The sequence below is a fragment of the Larimichthys crocea genome, chromosome I (genome assembly GCF_000972845.2).
Source record: "Larimichthys crocea isolate SSNF chromosome I, L_crocea_2.0, whole genome shotgun sequence".
NCBI classification, from domain to species: domain Eukaryota; kingdom Metazoa; phylum Chordata; class Actinopteri; family Sciaenidae; genus Larimichthys; species Larimichthys crocea.
In genome coordinates, this window is record NC_040011.1 from 10,633,341 (window position 1) to 10,654,717 (window position 21,377).

Below are 21,377 nucleotides of genomic sequence, written 5' to 3' on the forward strand. Positions count from 1 at the left end.
TCAACAAAATCCGACATAAACGTCGTAAACTTTGTCCAGGAACAAAATTATAAATAATAATGAATACTACTGTTACATCAAAGTGTAAGAAGCACTGTCACGTTGTTGTTGTTGTTGTTGTTACAAAGTCACCATAAAAACAGAATATAGATTGAAACTACAAAGTTATTGAACAAGAAAAATAATGTTAGTAGAAACATCATTCAGGGCAGCCCTATACTATGTTGTCAGGTACCAATAAAATTACTGAATAAGAGGCTCATAATGCAAATAAAACAACTATTTATTTGTATTATTTATGCAAATAGAAATATGGATTAACCAAAACAACATTATTAGACTCTAACTGAAACATGAAAAGCACAAGAATAGACAATAAAAGCATGAACAGTATATAAAAACCATATAAATCAACTAAACCACAATGAACAAAATCCATGCAGGTACATGGGGACTGACTGGCAATATCACTGGTACTTCAGTACAATACTTAAGTATATGCATTTAGTTACATATAAAAAATGTTTTGAATATGAAGTAATAGATAAATACATAAAGTTTGGCATGTTTGAAGAAGGTTTGACCTCATGGTCTGGACCCAGTCACCCAGTGGTTCCCAACCTCAGAATCAGAATCAGAAATACTTTATTAATCCCCCGCAGAGAAATTGTTTTTGTTACAGCAGCTCCCAAACGGTAAGTGAGATAGTAAGTAATAGCAAGAAAACAAAACTTTAACCCTATACACCTATAAAATATCCTATTTTAACACACTATATACACATGTATAAATAACAGTTAAATAAAACCAGTGACGGTAAAATAAAAACCAGGTAACAGTGAACTATGCAATATGTAACCTTATAAAGAATTTAGTCTTTGAGAGACTGTACAGAGAATACACTGATTGTTTAAAGTGCAGTATGCATGTGTGGCAGATTTCACTTATATATTACACAAGCCAGTTCAACAGTTACTGGACTTGACTTGGAGTGTGTGATATTTTGAGGGAGGAGTTGTAGAGACTGATGCTCACAGGTAGGAAAGACTTCTTGTGTCTCTCTGTGGAGCATCTTGGTGCCAGCAGTCTCTAGCTGAAGGTGCTCCTGAGTCTGTCCAGCGCCTCATGGAGTGGGTGGGAGTCATAGTCCAAGATAGACCTGGAGGTCAAGACCTCACATTGGGCTCCAATGGTTCACAAAACGGTTTAAGATATAAGAAAACACATTTTTGTAACAATAACTTGTATACTAACTAGTACTCTCACTCGTGCTATGCGCGCACACCACCACTAGGTGTCGCCACTCCACTACAATAAACTACAGGTGGCGCTGGAGAGGCAGGGAAACCGCTGCAGTAGACCCAGCTTTGATCCTCACTCCTCGGCCAAACGGAGTAGACAGGGGCGGTCCAGGTGCCTCGTCTGACCAGCGGAACGTGTATTATATTTACCCATACATGTAAAACAGCACACACACACACATACACACACACGAGGAGCCCCGAGTGAACCACGTGATCTAATGCGGAAATTGTCCGGTGGGGAAAGTGTGTCGGAGAGCAGAAGAGGGGTGTGGAGGTGTCGGCGTTTGTATTTTGTATTTTGAGCTCTCCCGGTGGTAACGCTACTGGACTGCCCGTGACAAAACAACACTTCAACGGAGGCACCGACGACGAGCTGTACGTGTAAGGAGTTTGTTCGTCTGCGGTGAATGAAGTCAGGTAAGCTCGACTGAAAACAAAACAATACAAAACGTTTAACAACTTTTAAAAAAATTTTATTGACTAATTACGTGTGTGTGTGCAAACAATCGTTGAAAAGCGACTAAATATAATTACACCCCTTCTGGGAGAGTTTAAATTAATGCAAATTAAATATATCAGCATAAGGAGGCATTGCAATATACTGCTAATGTTACTGCACACTATCAGGTTAATGTGTCTACCATTACTGGTGTAACTGGGCAGGACAGCATAATAGAAACCCCTCACAAATTACAGCCTCCAGATGACCATGACATTGAATCAGCAACCTCTCTGGAATTAAATAATAATAAAAAAACATTTATGAATTATTGAAGAGCTGTTGTTCTAATCGGCACACACAGACATTTAACTAATGATTCAGCTTTTATGTTTGGTTATGTACATAGTGTGTTATAGAGCAGGGGCAAAGAACGGTGTTCCACGGTATAGAAAAAAAGCTACAGCAGACTACATAACAATAACATGATAACTGATTATCTTTATACTGGGGTTTATAACTAATGACTATTTTCGTTGTCAGACAATCTTCTGATTATCAGGTGTTTAGTCTGTAAAGTGCCAGATAAGTGGCCAACAGTCTAAACTCAAACATATTCATTGTACTATCATAAAATGAAGAAAATATGCAAATATTCACATTTATTAAGCTGCAGCCTGTGAATTATTTTAGGATTTATGCTTGATGAAGTGACAGAAACCATTAATTAACTGATAAACCCAATAGAGATTAATCTTATGTTGATAAGTATAACATAATACAGTTAAACAGCAGCACAAACTATAGCCTTCAAATGACCATAACATCGAATCAACACCTCTCTAAATCATTATATCTGTAAGCTGATGTTGGTACTAGTAAGTAAGCAGAGGGTTAAACATTGTAAATAGACATTAAACTAATAATATAGCTTATATGTTAGCTCATGTACATCATATGTTATAGAGCAGGAGTGAAGAAAGATGTTGAGGGTAACAGTTCAGTGAGTCAGTGTCCACAAGCGCTGCTGTATACTGTATACAGGGTTAACAATGTCATGATGACATGATGACATTAACTTTGCAACTAATGACTAGTTTTCTTGATCTATAAAGTGCCAGTTGAAGTAAAACATTCATAGAGACATACTGATATTGCTTCTTTTGTCTGTCTAAACTCAAACATATTCAGTGTACTATCATAATAAATGAAGAAAATAAGCAGCCTGTGAATTATTTTAGCTTTTTTTTGCTTGATAAAATTGCAACATTAATTTACTGACAAACTTGATGCAGATTAATCTTCTTTTGATCCACACAAGTGTTCAAGCTTTAATAACAAAGAGTTGACAGAGGGGGTTAACAGACAATATCGTGCACGTTATGTTTCCTGTCACACCCATCGTGCGCCTGTTTCACACGGAGGAGATCAGATCACTTCCCCAAAACAACAAGCGTGAATTCAAAGCGGGAGACCAGTACCTGTTGCTGCTTCTCTGTGGCATCTGCAATTTTAATTTGTACAGTGTGACCCAGAGCTGAGGAAGAGCAACAGCAGCAGCAGCAACAAAGCTTGTTTGGGCTTAAGGATTTAAATGGGGTGGTCATGCATGTAAATTAGGTTCAGTGTTCGCACCTTTTGATTGTTACTGTACAGGTTGTCTGTACAATGCAGCCATTGACACGGTGTGAATGAATACACAGAATGAATTATTGAAGATGCTATTAACTGTGTTTATTAGATCATTAACAACTAATTTATATACACACATCTGCGTCATTTGTTCTCTTTCTGGCCATGTTTGTATGTTCAAATCAACATTCGCACTAGGCTACACTACCTGCTATGGTTTCCAAGTTTTATGATGGCTTAATCAAATAAATGAATAATATATTTAAAGAATAATTCTGGTTTATTAATACAGAAGTTGTATTTTTGTAATTCTGGGAACTCGTTAACAGCAAAGTATGATGGAGTCAGATAATTTGACAGGTTTTAAACAAGCCAACAGTGAAGCTTTATTTGGAGGTAAGCCTGAAGATGATGTCCCTAACAAGCACAAGGAAAACTCCGTACAAGCATGGGAGGTCTAAGTTGGACAACTAGCTGGTTGTGATGGATGTTTGGGTACCTGGGGGTTTATTGAAAGCAGAAAAGTCTTCTTCTCTGACAGCTGGTGTATCTTTCCCTGTTAGAGTCATTTTTAATGATGTTACTGCATTCTCAGTTCTTATCTTCGTCAGCACAGTGTTACAGATGGTCACGACTGCAGAAGATAAGACCCACTGTGTAGTAAACAGGAGCTTTTAGAGATTGATAGGATACCATAGCGTTCAGTTATGGATTTGATGTAGCAACATTCATTTAAGACATTTGCGTAAAAACCTGTGAGCTTGCCTCCCTCCTATCGGACACACTTTATGTGTCACGCTGCTGTGTGCACATTTGAATCTCAGTGGTTTTCTAATCATAGCGACCCATTTAGGCGTCCAGAGCAGCACTCGGATTTTGAACCGTAAAAATTAGATCATCCTCTGATTTCACACCGTTCTCAGTGCCTGTGACATAAGTTTTCTCTTCCGTGATGTGACACCCCCACTCCCTCGTGTGTCGCAGCAAACAAACCAAAGACTGTAAGGGCGCTGTGTCTTCGTTCCCAGTCTTGCTCCATTAAAGGAAGGAAGCGCAAACCACAAGTGATCTGAATCTTTGGGTCACTTGTCTCGCAGATGGGAACAGTTCCTGTTACAAAATGTGTGAAAGGAACAATTCAACAGAAATGCCACCCACTAAAAGCAATCAGAGTATCTTAAGAACAAGGTTGGACTTCGCACAGTTAGTAAGAATAAGAACATTTCCAAGGCCGAAGATTGATGATTACCTTCATCAAGCCTGGTCAAAACATGACTGCGTACATAACCAATGTCGAAGTCTGTGTACACGAAGAATAAATGTGTGTTCTGAGTTTTTCAGACCAGAGAAGAAAGCCATGCAAGGTGCCATGCAAGGTGCCATCAGTTTTTAGGAGCTTTGAACGCTTTAGCCTTTGGGAGCAATTCGGGGTTTAGTATCTTCAGTATCTACCAAGGATACTTCGACATGCTGGGATCGAGCAGTGGGCGACCCTGTCTGTGCTGAGGTCGTGCATTAGCTTAGCATAAAGAGTTAAAGAAGGCTGCTTCAGTCAGGTCGTTGCTGGCTGCTCTCTGAATTGAAAACGACCCTCATAGAAATTCACAGAGCTTGTAGAGAAAACTCAGACACTTTCATCTCTAAGAGGGGAAAAAAAACCCTCTATTGAAAGACAAAGTCAATAGATCTTGAGTGTGTGAGTCTGCATGTGTGAATCTTTATTCTTTAGAAGAGCGAATGCAATGCCAACTCAAGAAACCAGACTGGTGTAGCAGTGTTCTTTAAACTTGACACCTCTGAACCTGCACGCCAAGTTTGGTACGTCGGTGTTGGTTAATGCCTCTTCAGATGCTGATGTTCACAAAGCACCAGTTGGCATGCTTTTATACTAATACTAGCATTTGTTGCTACTGCAAATACTAAACCTACTTCTGATAATGAGGGTTGTGTAACAGTGTAATGAGTCTCACTTGTTTCATTAATATTATGTAAAATAACAGCATTTTTTTTTTTACATATTTATATGGAACACCTCCCAGAGATGTGATGAACGTTTTCCATCTGCGTGAAGCCCACGAACAGCAGCTACAGGCCCGAGCTAATCCTCTTAGACTGTTTTGTTGTTTTCCTTTTAATTGAAGTCTCTGTCGGGAGTCTGGATACTCCTGGCCTGACTAGTGCTGCACAGCTGTGCTCCCAGCTGAATACAGGCTAACCTGGGGTCATGTACTAAAAACAAAAACACACTGGGAAGCTTACAGTGGCTGGGAATCTGTTATTTTCCCCATTTTTATTTCTCTCACGTGTTCAACCTGGCTCCTCATCTCCCACTGCTCCTCTGTTGATCTAATCATTGCCTATTGTTTTCTGTCACTTTCACTGGAGCTAAATGCTTCCTCTCAAATTGTCTTTGTTATCTTTAACTTGTTTTGCAGGGTCGTTCTGGGGTCAGACTTGCTGAGATGACTAGGCTGTGACAGTGGTGTGTCCAAGTGTGTCTGTGCTGGACCGATTCCTGTGACATGGCTGCTGCAAAGAAGAGTGAGTTTTTATTGTTGCATTCACTGCCACTTGTAATTATTGTGATGCTCACTAACTTTTAATACTTAAAGGTACTTCTCTTAAATCTTTCAGTAGTGCTAAGTCCAGTTGTGATTTTCGACAGCTCTAACCACTTTGAAGCAGTTAGTAGTTAATATTTGAAATGTAGACTAACCCACTCTTTTAGGATTAAGGTACATCGCTTATGTGACAGTGTGTGTGGGCTCTTGAGGGTGTGTTTCTTTGTGTTGAAAGTATCCCCTGTGAAACATTCAGCAAATAGCTTTTTATTTTGCTCATTAATCGGCTTTGTCGAGGCTGGTGCTCCCTCACTCTCATTCACTGTCTACGTTGCTCAACCACTGCTTGCTTTTGGACATAAACCAAAGGAAACTTCTTTGTGTCACTACTTCGCACCGTAAATTGCGAGCCAGATACAGATTTAGAAACTGGGTACATGAAATAAACAAAGCCAGAACACAAATAGGTAGAGTATTAGAGTTTAGTCCATGAATCCACCTGGATAGTCTCAGTTTCAGAGACGTTTCAGGCTGACTGTGGAGGTTTGACCGATCAGCGTGTGATTGGCAGCCGAGGCGTGACATTGGGCTGCATTTTTCCAAAAGTTATATCTGGCTCAACCCGAGTCACGCACTGCCACAGCTCTTTATCCTGTCTGAATGTACCCTAAGTGTAATGTTGATTGATTGCACACATTTATTTTAGATGACATTTGTTTTAGGCGAAGTGAGGGAGAAACAAGCAGTCTACTGTTTCAGCAGTTTATACATTTAGCTGGTCCATCTCTGCTCCTTGACATTTGATTTAAAACCACTCAATCCACAGTTGTAATTTATATTTCACATATAGCACAGAGCTAGATTGTAGTTCATGCAGGGTGGAGCCTATAATCTTCTACGGGTTAATTAAACTTGATCTTTATCTTTTCCGTGCTATTAAAGTTTCTTAGAAGGGCTTGGTGGTTGCAATAAAACCTGGTGAAGAAAAGATCTTCAGTATAATTTATTGTGATTGAGAGCACTGCATAAACCTTTTCACCTGTGAGACATCCTGGAGGCTTTCCAGGAAGGTTAATCAATTGAATTTAAATTCACAATCGATTTGTCCTTTCACTTTGGTTTCTTGGGATAAGGGTGTGTCCAGTCGGCGTCAGCAACTTTCCAACAGATTTTTTTTTTTTTTTTGTGAAGGCTAGCAAATTTATTTCCTCAGAAGCAGGGAAGGCTTTTGAAATGCAAGACCTGTCAAAGAGAGAGAGAGTTTTAAATGACTCATCATGTTCTTTTATCACGACCATGAATATGCCTCATCCCCTCCCCGGTGGAGTATGGGTACTTGTTGTTTTTCAAGGGCCACTCGACAGGCCTTTGTTCTCTTTGATAAGGTCATTGAATGAAGGGCAGCGCAAAGGGAGACTCTCTATTGACTTCCTGTTGACAGCATTTTACAAAATGTTTTTTTTCATGCGTCTGGGATGGACTGAAATGTCACAGAGAGAGGATTTGTAGCCTTTTTTAGAAGGAGAAGTAGGAATGCGTTGTCACCTTTTGGACAACAAAAATATTTCACAAATTAGAGCTCTGAAGGTTTTATTGTGAAGTCTTTGGGTTTGCTTCCTAATTTCACAATAGGCAAGGATTTCTGGAGTTGGTCATTCGACCTTTGTCGAAAAATGTAGAACACAAACATTTTATTAGCTTTTTCAACCCATCTCCCCAGTGGATGAGTCGAAGGAGAAGAGATGCAGAAGGAAAAGGGTGGACAGAGATGGATTTGTGTAATCTTACCGAAGGCTTACAAGCAGTCAACTTAATCGAACCTGTGTTTTACAAATGCGACAGTCTCAGGTGTGTTTGTTAATGAATGTGTTCACCAGCTGGAGAGGGTTTGGGATTTGCAGTGGGAGAAGAAATGACACAAGTTTATCAAAACAGGAAAGAAACCTAGACAACACGTTAGAAAAAAACCAATCACGTGACATGATTGATCAGTTGCAGGCGATGGTGTATTAGGGTGGAGTGAACTCCAGCTGCATTTATGGAAACCAAATGTGGTACACAATTCAGATTTAGCTTTTTATTTTGGATATTTCGTACTGACAGCTTGGTAAAACAGAAGAACTCGGCACTCATTTTCAGCAGAGTGAGGCAGATATACTAACAGACAGATTAGTGGAGGGACAGAGGTAGACAGAGATTAATCTGAAACATGCCAGTTTAGTGGGAGGTGCGTGTGGGTGCACACACATATATTAATTTGTGTGTTTAGATGCATCTGTGCAGTTATGGGGCTGTTGCGACTACTGAGAGGGTAAGTGTGTGTCTGTGCTCTGGCTTCATCTGAGATTATCCGACCCATCGGGAATCTCAGTATTGTGATAATGAGCCTGACACGAAGGCTTGGCCCTGAGGTCCACTGCTGTTTTAAAGCTGCCTGTACACGTGAACACATGAAATATAAAGTGAGCTGAAAGAGTAAAAGATTTAAATAATGTAATAAAGTGTGGCGGTGACGGAGATGTTTTTCCTGTATAAATAAGGTAGCTGCCTCACGAATTAATAACCATAGTGATGAGACTAAAGATGGGACATGGACATAGTGGATGATATTGCACACGCTGTAAACACTGGAGTTAAATGACTTGTTTGCCTTTCAGGTGTCACATGGTTGATTGCTCACACATTATGCAATAGTTCATTAACATTAGCTTATATTGTAAACAAGGATCATATTTATTGCTCTGACTTGAGGCGTTGAGTCTTTTAATGAGGCTGTGCTTGACAGTATGCCTGTGACCGTGACAGGTTAAGTATAGAGCCATAGTACTAACTGCAGAACGCAACTTGGTGAATGACAAACTTACACAATGGTGCTACTACTACTTAGAATTGTGAGGCTTGTTTTGGATTTACTATAGCTGTTCGTTTTCTGAAGACAGTGTAAGATGGTTTAATCATTATACAAAAGTCAAAGGGTGGGTAAGACACGTCCAGTCATTGAGTTAAAAACTCAGCTAAACTAAATAATACTCTTTCCTTTTCTCTTTTTATAGTCTTCATGAATATTAGCATTCATGGGGCCTTTTTTGACATTATGATTTGTGCCTCGCACTGAAAAACAAACATAATTTCTCACAAATGAAGTAGAAATAATTCAAACTCTGACATTTCTATGTTGAAGAACATTGAGCATATCAGAAGGGAGTTTACAATGAGAATTAATCCACAACCAGCGGCTCCTGCTTTGCTACTCTACACTAAGAACAAAATAGACATTATGAACTGCCAAAACAGCCTTTGGTGGATCCTTGAAATAATTACCACTTGTAATAGTTGGTGAAATTGCATTAGGATAACACTGAAATGTTGTATCCACAGTGGAAGAACGTCTCAGTGCAGTACTTAGAAATTGTTTCCGAGTTAATCTTACTGTCTGTTTTCTGAAATTAGTAGAATTAGAGATTAAACAGTCAATGTTTGATTGCAATGCTTGTTCTCTAATCTCTATTTCTAAGGAAAGAGCTGAATAGTGAAGTTCATGCCACTGATGGTTTGCCTTAATAGTCCCCACATTTCTCGAATGGAAAATGTCTCACTTTGGAGAGAAAGTTCACTTAGTCTCACTGAAAATAAAGCCACTTCTCTTTATATATACTTCAAGCGTATAATGTACCATTTTAACCCTGTGTGAAAGCCTACCATTATTAAGTGTGTGAATGTAATTACAGTCATGGAGCCCTATTGTATGAACTTCTAAGCTTCAGACATAAAGCCTCTTATAGCGAGGGTCGCGACCTTATATATCCCGTCATATGATTTGATGAGGAACTTACAGATTAGGTGCCGTGATCCTGTTATCAGAAGTCTTTCTTCTTTTAAATACACCCTAGTGAATACTTTCACTGGTGTGTGATGTTGAATACAATCCAAGAGATGTTCGGTGGACTGTCTCACAGCTGGCCACAAAGGAAAACCAGGAAGAGGTTACATAAACATAACTACTACATGTTAAAAATTGTGTATCTTTATCACCTTTTCCATTATTAAGTGTCTTAAATATAACCTCAACCTTTCACTATAACCCAACATCTGATAGTCAGAAGCTCTTAAATGTGATGTCTTCCACTTTGAGCTTTCATTTTCATGGCTCCATTCATCATGAATTGCGCTACATGTCCGATGTGAGGTTCACCGAAGGCAAAATGTCAAGGAAAATTTCATTATAGATGAATCTCTTGATTAGATTCCTGATAAGTCATTTGCTTGTTTTATCCAACCAACAGTTAAACAAGATTTCACAGCAATATAAAACAGAGAAAAGTAGCAAATTCAGAAGATGAAGAGAATGTTTGGCATATTTACTTTGAATAAGCAAATTAAATACTAGATTATTGGTCATTACTTTTCTCTTTTGCCTCACTGTATTTGTATGTTTATTTATTGTTATGATGGACTATAAACCAACAAAATGCAAAGAACACATTAGTTTAACAGTTTAGTGCCAACACTACCACCAATTTACAACTAGATTTTCAGGGCGTCCTTCCATCATGTCTTAATTTGAGGAAAACAATCCCTATTTGTTAAAACCGTGCTCTCAATCATTCACTGTTTGCTACGTAAACCACTAAATGTTCAGTGACATCAGATACATGGGTTTGAAACATTTTGGCATCAGCCATATCTTTTGTAAGCAGTAGATCACTTTTCAAAATTGTCGAAATCGATTTGGAAAGGACGCATTAATTTTCATTTTAATATATGAATTTCTCATGAAGGCAGAAAGCCAGATAAGAAAACTAATTTCCAGATATTAACCTACTCTGACTCTTGTTAGGAAATTGCACTGCCTTGGTTCACAGGAATAAGACATAAAGTCTGTTTTGGTCGGTTTACATCTCTTTGATCAGATCTTCCACTACGGGATATTACTAATACAAGATGTCCTGCGCTATCTTTTGTATATAGAGTTTTTTTTAGATATTAAACAGCATTTTAATATAACACAACCCCCAACCATCTTTTCCACTTTCTATTTCACCACGGTGATCCTGAACATATGGAACATTATGCAACTCCTGAACTCATTATTGTGACCCAGATTGCTGATAGCAAGGATTTCTAATCTCTAATATGAGTCTGTATGAAAGTTTAATGGAACTGGACCCAAGTGGGACAGCATTGGACTGTGCTTCATGCAAGGAGATAACTGAGCATATGGATTCAATTACATGCATCAAGGCACTGGTACTCAAACTATGGTGCGTGTACCACTTGTGGTACATGACCTCCAATCTCTAAAAGTAAAAAGTACTCCCTTTTCCACCAAATTAGCTCTAGTTTTTAAAGCATTTCAGTTCAGGATTCACCAACAGTCAACAATAAATAATGTTCTTATCGGGAATAAACCTGCCCCCTGCGTAAACTGGCCAGAGCTGAGTGGGGTTAACCTACAATGCTGCATTAACATTAGAGAAACACTGTAGAAATTTGACGTATGATCAGCATAAATATAATTTGAACAGTTTTGCATCTCTTCATATCCTTTCATTCTCTCATTGAAGTCACATTAAGGGAGGATTGTTCCAGTGATTTGTAATTTAATAAAAAAAAGTCCAAAAAAAGCTGCGGTTTTGGAGTAATAAATCAATTATATGGTTAATTATTTTATTGGTTGATCTTCAAGATAAATCTTACAATATTACCAGGCTCTGCTCAGTTAGATTGCACCAGTTTTACCTAATGTTGATTTTCCAAAGCCAAATTATTCTCTTTTGACAAAAATGTTGTGTTTGACTTCAAAGAATGTTTCTGGTCCAGATATGAAGGGGAAGGAAATGCCTCTGCCTGGGGAGGCATAGTCCAACTAAAATCTTTCTGGAAAAGGATATAAAAGAATGAAATCTCACCAGCTGTCAGGTTGGCAAGAATAACTTTTTAAAGTTTAACGCTGACATCACCCTTTTCCATCCGAGCCCTGCCTTCTTCAAACCAGTGAGGAAAGCAATGACAAAAGCACAAATTCAGCAATATTTTGTCAGTTTTGCCTCCTAGGTCAGTGTATATTTAAATTAATTATACATTTAACTTAAGTTTGGATGTATCTTAAACGATTTTTTGTACGCCATATCCAGTCATCATCCTGCCTCATTTTCTCTGCCATGCTCTGCCTTGTTGGACACTCTCCCGGCTCATTTCGGCATCGCTCTTGGTCCACATTCTCACCCCACCCTGGGTCTGTAAACCTCCTCTTCCCCAGTGGCCTGGCTAACAAAGTGAGCTAACAGCAGCCACAGTTCACAGCAGTTTACTTTATCATCAGAGGGAAAACCAGAAAACATTTTCCCCATCAAATGATCCAGTTTTACAAAAATCAGTGAAATAGTTGCTGTAAAGCGTCCGCTTATATTTCATGTTAGAAATGCAACTTAATGTTCCTTCTGCAGCCTGACTGCTGTGCACTAGTCTGGTTTTATGGCCAGTGTTAATTAAGCCAACATCTATCTTCCTGAATTAATAATGTTGAATCTAGATACCTGTTCAACAACACACGAGGTGTTGTTGAACAGGTATCTAGATTGACAGGTTGATCTACACCTAAGCCGAAGAAGTAATGCCAAAAGTCCTACTTCCAGAGTTGGGTGTATTTTTAGATGAGAAGGTGATTAGGTGTTTAAAATCAGCTACAAACACACGTCTCTGCCTTGTTGTCACATAGCACTTAGATAAAATTGGCAGTCAGCGATTTTGGCTACAAAACAAAGCTCAAGCACGGCAGTCAGACCGCTGATTAAAGCACCTTTTGAAGTTTTTGAATAAATCGAGAATAATTGGAAAGACGGTAATAAGACACATGGCGCCCGGGAAGTGTGAGTGTGGGGAATAGATAGATAGATACTGGATATGATGACCTCATAGTCAAATTTGCACACAAACACACACTGCAGCAGCCATTTTCTGGTAAGTTTCTGGGAAATGGTCAGATTCAAGCGATGGATGTGTCCCAGTGGCTCTTTAAAGGACAACCTTCTAATAATAGAATATTTAATAATTTAAAGGCTTGTTTAAATATAGCAGAGGAGGACAACATATTATTTGTACTTGTTTATCAAACTTGTGTTGTCGCATGTGCTACTCTCCTTTAGGGTCCCGGAAAGCGATGCTCTATAATCAGACTCAAAGCCCTTTCGAGCAAAGAAATCCTGACAAATTGTTTGTTTTCACAGAGAATTATTGTTGCTTCTTTATTTTCAGAGTACAGGGTTCGTTTTGAGAACAGGTTTCCATTCTTTCACACTGGTAATAAATGCCTCAGCAGGAAAACAATAAATCTCAGCACTAAAACCTAATGGGAAATAATCTGTTGTAAGCCTAAACCTCTTTAGCTTCTTTATTTTGACACTGAGCTCCGTGGAGACATGGCATAGATGACTTTGTAATACAATTTCATTGAAATTGGAAGTTTGATGACGCATTGTATTTGTCAGTAGTATATAAATCTATGATTTAAAACTAGGGTTCAAACTCTATAGCCTGTATTTGGTGCAACTACTCCTATTTGGAAATATTTATAGCAGCAGTTGCAAAGCTAAATAAACAGATGTGAGTGAGGACACTCCATCATACTAGCAGAGGAGGACAATTGCTAGTATTTCAAAAAAGCTAATATTACCAAAACAAGGTCACCGAGTATCCAATCTGCTAAACTCGGGCTACACAATATATTAATTAAACTGAAATGTATTGCTGCAGCTGTCACTTTTTAAATTATTGATTAATCTGCCAGTTATTTTCTTGGTTAATTAATGAATTGTTGACAGAATACAATGATATTTGTGCACACAGAGCCCTGACCTCAACTCTGTCCAACACCTTTTGGGTGATCTATGGTTCCACATAAGAGCCATGTCAGTTGTTGACTGATCTTGAACGGTTTTGGGGGTGATTGGAAGCAGTTAGGTTGCAAAACTTTTAGGAACAGTGGAGGTTGTTAATGATGATCCATAGATCACTTAAACTTGCGCTCCACTGAAGAAACTTAAAATGGCAGCTGGCAAAGACATCAGAACCAATGGACCAATGATAAGACGACCTTCATCAGATGGCTACATCATGTTTTACTGACACTCTTTCGAATGCACGGACTTCTTCTGCAATGCTCTAATCGCACCTGATTGGAGAATTAGTGCCACCAACTGTTAATCTTCAAAGTCAGAAACTGGGCCTCCCCTCAGGCAAAGCTTGGAAAAATACCCCCCTCACAGCCTCTTTAGTTCACTTGCTTAGTTTAGCTGGATTCCTAAATGCCTATGGGATCATGATTATGTTATTTGGTTCCACAGAAACTCAACAATCAAGCCAACATTTGCTTTAATATTGCAAAAAAAAAGCTATTTATTCATTTATGTCTCTGAGAAAGTGGAAAAAAATATTAAGATTCCCCCAAAACTACTTGTTAACTACTTGTCCACATCAAAAATATATCCAATTTAATGAACATTTTCTAGTTTCTGGGATATTTCTTCCATATTGACTAACTCCGTGCTGAAGAGCCGTTGTTATCCTGATCTTTTTCTTCTTTTCCCCTCTTCAGTTTTATTTTCTCATGCTCTCATATTTGCTTTCTTTGCCTTTCGACCTCTCCTTTCTCCCGAGCATTCAGACATTCAGAGCAGGTTTGAGTGTAAAGTGCTTTGCTGCACAGTCCACTCATTTTAAGTGACTGAAAGAAGAAGACCACCGCTACCACGTTTATTGTTTCTCCCCACCCCCTTTAAATGGATCCAGTGCGAGTGTTTGCCTACATGTCTAACCTGCAGCGACTCTTCCCTCTTCTCTCTCACTCAGGTTGTGCAAAGACGGGAGGCGTGCGCTTCTCAGAGGAACCCCCCGCTGCCGGAGCCCCATCACACGTTCACTTCGACGAAAAGCTGCATGACTCCGTCGTCATGGTGACTCCGGAGGATGACGGAAACTTCATGGTCAAGGTGTGTTTAGCCTGACACTTGATAGCCACAGTGGATGAGTGAGATTTGTTTACATTTTCCACAAACCTTCCTTTTCTATTAGTTCAACTTCTTGTATTCCACATTTACATGTTTGAGATTCAGGTCTCTCATGACCTTGCTCCACCCTCTTACCATCAGTGTTATCTTTAATCACAGTCACATCTTACAAACAGCCCACTGTAACATGCTATGAACAGGGAGGGCTTAATGTTTCTGACTGACAGATGGAGGTCGAGATAATTTTATACCCTGTTTATTCTCTGTTCCCGTCACTTGTGTGATGTGATGAATGATGGTCACACTTTGAGGTTAAGGTTATTGACCACCGCTGGTTTAGTCTAGAAGCAATTGTGCTAACATTTAAGTCAATATATTACTAGAGTTAGTGTCATATTTGCAGTGGAACTGAGATATTGGTCAAATAATAATGAAGTAAATCTAGTTTAGATTTCTTTTTTGCTGTTTAATTGGGTGTATTTGTATTTGTCTGCAGTGTGTTTGTTCAGAATCAGTTGTAACATCAAGAAAATAATCATTGATTTCATGACACATTTGTTTTAAAAAAAATAAGATTTTCTCTTTTCATGTCATATTAATCAATACCATTTGTATAACAATATCACAGTATCTTGTCAATATAAGTATTTTAGCTATTATTGACGGTCCCTGATCTATAGTACAAGTTGTTAATCTGGTAAAACAAGAAATGTGTTGCTGTACTTGCAAATGTTGCAATCACATGATGATCCTGCATGAATCAACTTAGCTGTTAGGAGCTGTTATGAAATAATTGAAACGTTTGGAGGCGCGTTGTACAAGATGATGATCTGCCATTGTCACATGCTGCATGAGTTTTCTGCCCAGCCTGCAGACATTGTTCTCAATCTGCTCCATGGACACCATGTACTGTACAGCAGATAACTTAATTCCAAATTAATTAATAAGTAGTAATAATATGTTTGTGGATTAGGTTCACAATAAAATGTGCAATTAAACACCTCACATGCTATAAAATATATAAGCAAATGAAAGCAAGTCAAGTATGATTAAAGTAGTTCTCCAACACAAAGGGCAAACCGAGCTACAATACTAAACCACTAATCAGACATCACAGATGTTAAAGATTGCTGTGTTTCATTCCAAGGTCACTTTGGGTTGTTGTCTGACTCACTCCGAGGCACTCTGTTTTCCATTTACCATAACCAAGAGCCTGAGAGTGAGACTCAACAATCAGCTATCTTTCTCCAGAATGACCGACCACACCTTTTGATAGGTTCAGTTTTCCTGGAAAAACCAACACCCACTGTCTCTGAAAGTCTTGTAATTGACCATAATTAGGGGCTCAACTTCCCTGGGTGCCATGTTTTTCAAGCGGGCGGATATAATATTAGAAGGTAACCGTTTGATCTAGTGGAGCAGTCCCCTCGGGTTGTACAAGCATTGATAGGCTTTTATCTGCGAAACATCCAGGAAAAGATTAAAGTCTTTTCTCATCACCGTTAATCTCCTCCGTCGGCACTGAACAATGATATCAGACTTCTCATCAGTTCTCTGCTGTCAGCTCTTACACTCTGGAAGTGATCAAATCGAGAGCCAAGCAGCGGCAACAGAAAGCGCTTTGAAACTTTTTCAGACTTCCTGTGGAAAAACTTGCCTGTGACTGTTAATGGTAAACAGTCACCATTAACTTTACTAATGAGGTGTTGCATAGATGAAACATGTTCTGTGTAAAAGACTTTCTCTCTTTCATTTGTATTGTAGTAAAGTGCATCATTCAGCATAGCCCCATTATTAGCAGTGAAAATATGCTAAGAAACTTTGCAGCAAAGACTCATGACTGGATTTGAACCTATGGCACGAAAGTTACATGTCTAGCTTCACAGGCCCCCACCCTGTCTTTTGAGACTTAAGATAAGACAAGATAAACTTTATTGACCCCACACCGGGACAATTCGCTTGTTACAGCGGCTCACAATATACAAGGTAGATAAGAAAACCTAACGCGATATAACTAATCTCTATAGTTACAGGTCTTTGTTTGCTGATGGAGATTGGTGTTAAACTAAAACTAAAAACAAAGAGGTTTTCAGAGATATTGTAACTGGCTGCCATGGCAACACTTGGAAAACTTGACATCAGTTGGACCTGAAGATATTTTAAATTTAAATGATTCAGTTTTTGTCACAGGAGTCACCCATTTTGATCCAGACAGAACCCAACAACTATTGGATTGATTGCCATGGATTTGGTACAGACATTCATGGTTCCCAGAGGATGAATCCTGCTGACTTTGGTGATTCCCCTCTAGTGCAATGGTTCTGGGTAGCCAGAATAGAGACACTAAAGATGGGGCGTGGAGTGAAACTGATTTAGGTCGGGACAAAAAATGCCAGTGTTGTAGTCAAGAACACCTAAACCAAGACCAAGACTCCAAATCTCTTCCCATCCTTCCCAATATCCATATTGTCAGGGTTCACATTTATGGTTTTGACTGAGTGAAATGTTTCTCTCTTTAACTATTGGATGGATTGCCATTAAATTGGTATAGACATTCATAGAGTTGTAACAACTTTGGTAATCCCTCAACTTTCCGTTTAGCACCATCATCAAGGCCAAATTCTTCCATTTCCTGATGATATTCCCATCAGTGCGGGGGCTAATTTTCAAAAATCAGCATGTTAACACTCTAAACTAATATGGTTACCGTGGCAAACCTTATTAAACATTTAAACATCAGCATGTTACCAGTGAGCATGTTAGAGTGCCGATGTTAGGCTGCTGCAGTCTAGTTTTTAGATGTTGGATGAGGACATGAACGAGTGTGAACAATGAAATCTTTGTCTACCGATGAACAATAGCTCCTAATGTCAAAGCAATTCACAAGCACTTATTTAAATGTTTGAGAAAAGACGTGCACCCAGCCAAACAGCCGATCACATGACTTATCTAACAAGCCGTGAATTTGTTCCCGTTCGAGTTGCAGGCACACAAAGTCAAGTGCATCTCAAGTAGCTCATGTTTTTGGAGTGGCATTTTAAAAGACTTCCTGCCTGCAGGTAGTGAATGTCCTAGAATTGTTTATATCAATATTACAGAGTGATTTAAACTCTTTCTGTTCCCATTTTCTCTCCATTCCTGCTTTGAATTCAAGGGGAATTTATGACAAATTTAAATGTAAATATGACTTTTGAAGTTGTAGTGCATTAAACCTGGATGCTATATCTGCTTTAATAGACATCAAACACATTCAGAAGGCTTTCAGGTCAGCCCCTCTTCTGCTACTTCTCACCACAATCCCAAAGGAAAGTTCTGTACACCCTCACTGTTACTAAGCCTTTCCAAGCCTTGAAACTAATTCACAGCCAAATCAATTTGCTTGAAAGCTGTGTGCTTGCATGTACATGAGCTACAAACTTGGTTGTTCGCAGTTACAGAGCAGCCTGTGTGTGAGTGTGTGTGTGCTTGCTTCTCAAAGCTCTTTCAACATGCTTGAGAGTGGGCACGGAGTACTGTCAGCATCAGCGTCGTGGCTCATCGTGGAGCTGAGGTGGGGGGTTAGTGTTGCTATGGAAATGGCTGGAGGGGGGGGCGATCCTCGCAGACCGACCGAAGATGAGGTGGGAGTATGTGGGATGGAAGCGGTATGCATACAACAGCTGTATGAATAACAGTTTTGATGAAGGTTATTTGAAATTCACAAAGCCTTTATGCGGCAGGCGGGGTCATGTAGGAACAACGGATAATTCCTGTTAATTTCTCAGTGTCTGTATTCTCGTTTCTTATTAAGATTGCGCAGGAGGGTATGGAAATGAGCAGCTGCCAGTGCTACAGAGATCATCTGAAGAGGTGTTTTTGCCGAGGACACACATTTTTTTATTCCAATTATTTGTTTGACACTTTACAGCCAACCAAACATTCATATTATGTTCATGTTGAGGAACTTTTTTCACTGGGTTGACACGCACATGAACTATAATTGTAACTATTAATGACTGCAAGGATGCGTGGTTGCAGGATACAGGAAACCTTGCTTTTAAATAAGAGATGGGAAATTGAAGAGGCGGCACAGATATTTATCTTTAGGATAAAGCAACACTGATCAGTAGTTTTTATATCAATAATGGATCAAATAACTGGGTAATATAAAGGTGAGGCTCATAGGGACAAACCTACAGAGAATTATCACCTGACCTGGACTTACTGAACGATTGATCATCTTTCCATTGATTGTTTTAATATTCTGGTTCAGTCTCACTGCTTGTTTCTAGGCAAACAACTAATAAACCCACTGCACAGAGTCAGTGACTAGCTGGTGAACATAATGGAGCATTTAGAAGCTAAATAACCTGATATTTTGCTCAGAGGTTGGTGGAGACCAAAACAGAATAAGTCCAATATTCACACTCCCTAAATATTGGACTTCCATCCAGTTAAGGGCTCCAAATAAATGCTAATATTGCTCTTTCTTAATGTGTAAGTAGACCTAACATTTTGCTAAGAAGTTCCCTACAAACACTTCAAGCGATAATATGTCAGTATTGTGGTTACAGCTTGTTTTTACTGACCCCCAGTGGCCAAAACTTAATAATAGTTATGTTACTGTTTCCATCTATCCATTTTCTTCTGCTTATCCGGGGTCAGGTCCCTCTCCTGGGGGGATCCAAAGGCATTCCCAGGCTAGATGGCTATGTAGTCCTTCCAGCAGGTTCTGGGTCTGCCCTGGAGTCTCCAGTTTTACTAGTCAGGTGTGCCCTGAACACCTCCAAAGGAAGGTACCCATCATCCTAATGAGATACTCGAACCACCTCAGCCAGCTCCTTTGGACACGAAGGAGCAGTGGCTCTGCTCCAAGCTTCCTCCAGATGTCTGAGCTCCTCACCCAATCTCTAAGGCTGAGCCCGGCCACCTGGCAGAGGAAGCTCATTTCGGCCACTTGTATCCACGCTCTCGTTCTTTTGGTCACTACCCAAAGCTCATGACCACGCTAACCCTGATTACAAATAAAACTCAAGTAAGAGACTCGTACTTACTCGTACAGAATTTAAAAGGCCTCACAAATAAATGTTAGAAATTCCTCATTCCACTGTCCATGAAGCGGCATCTGACATGTAAGAATGTTCGGTTTGTATGTTATATAATACAGAGTGATTTGTCTTGGTGATTGGGACATACAAGCTCATAAAATGTGTGGCATTCCCCTTCAAGTTGGGGGGAAAGAAATGCAGCATTGTTTTGGATGAACGCTGAGTCGTTGTATCTCCGGGTGTGTCCATATAAAAATATTTTAGAAATGACATGTTACTGTCATCACTCAGCGGAGCGAACATTCATTAGACTCATAAAACAGACATACTTTGAATCGCTCACAGGCTGAAGTGTCAGTTTTTGGTCACATTTCTCCTCTTTTTGTCCAGATCTGCAACATGAAATTCAAACTAAATGATTCACAATCTCTGGACATGTGTGCGGCTGAGCTCACAGAATGATTATTGTTTTCCTCTGCAGTGCTCTTTCAGTTCCCTCTCTCTTTTTTCTCACTTAATGCTGTTTGCAGGCTCTGCTCTGCTCATCGCTTTAACTAGAGGTCATGTGGGGCTGAAGCTGCCGTTTGTAGCTCTAGCTGGAGGGGCTTTAGGCTTTATCTCTCCTTGCCTGCACTTCCCTGCAGTCTCTCTCATGTTGTCTCTCTTTCTACCTGTCTACTCTGTGGGGCCTTTCCACACTCCTCTCTCCGATGGTTCCCTCATGAATTTTTCTCTTTGCTATATACAAGGCTGATACCTCCGTATCACTCCCCTCTTCTCTTTCGGTCATATGAATTGAAGAAGTGCGAAATGTGCTGGATGCAGCAGTTTGGCTGCATCAATTTAAAAATTCACATACAACCTGATGGGTGATCTGATTGTTTTAATTCATTAATTAATTGTCAAATTTTTGTTTCATTGATAGTGCAGTTGTTCAACAGGAATATCCTAACCCATGACAACTGCTTATTTTTATTTTTGCTCTTTACAAACTTTGAATTTCGTCCTTCCTTCAGAGGCCTCCATGTTGGCCTCCACATTAGCCTCCATATTGGCCTCCACGTTGGCCTCCCCATTGGCCTCCATGTTGGCCTCTACGTTGGCCTCCATGTTGGCCTCCACATTGGCCTCCCCATTGGCCTCCAAGTTGGCCTCTACGTTGGCCTCCATGTTGGCCTCCACGTTTCGCCTCCACATTGGCCTCCATGTTGGCCTCCCCATTGGCCTCCACGTTGGCCTCCACGTTGGCCTCCAAGTTGGCCTTCATGTTGGCCTCCACGTGGCCTCCACGTGGCCTCCACGTTGGCCTCCACGTGGCCTCCACGTTGGCCTCCCCATTGGCCTCCACGTTGGCCTCCACGTTGGCCTCCAAGTTGGCCTCCAAGTTGGCCTTCATGTTTTGTCATTAT

The 21,377-nt window shown here is 39.8% G+C and overlaps 1 protein-coding gene across 1 annotated transcript in view; it reads left to right on the forward strand.

The window, feature by feature from the left end:
• The first annotated feature begins 1,349 nt into the window (after window positions 1-1,349).
• adisspb (adipose secreted signaling protein b) overlaps window positions 1,350-21,377 on the forward strand; it is a 28,263-nt gene continuing 8,235 nt past the window's right edge. Inside the window, exons 1-3 of the mRNA XM_027284859.1 lie at window positions 1,350-1,721; window positions 5,811-5,916; window positions 14,784-14,923. Of these exons, the coding sequence (XP_027140660.1) occupies window positions 5,898-5,916; window positions 14,784-14,923 (159 nt within the window). The 5' untranslated portion in view covers window positions 1,350-1,721; window positions 5,811-5,897. The remainder of the gene's footprint in view (window positions 1,722-5,810; window positions 5,917-14,783; window positions 14,924-21,377) is intronic.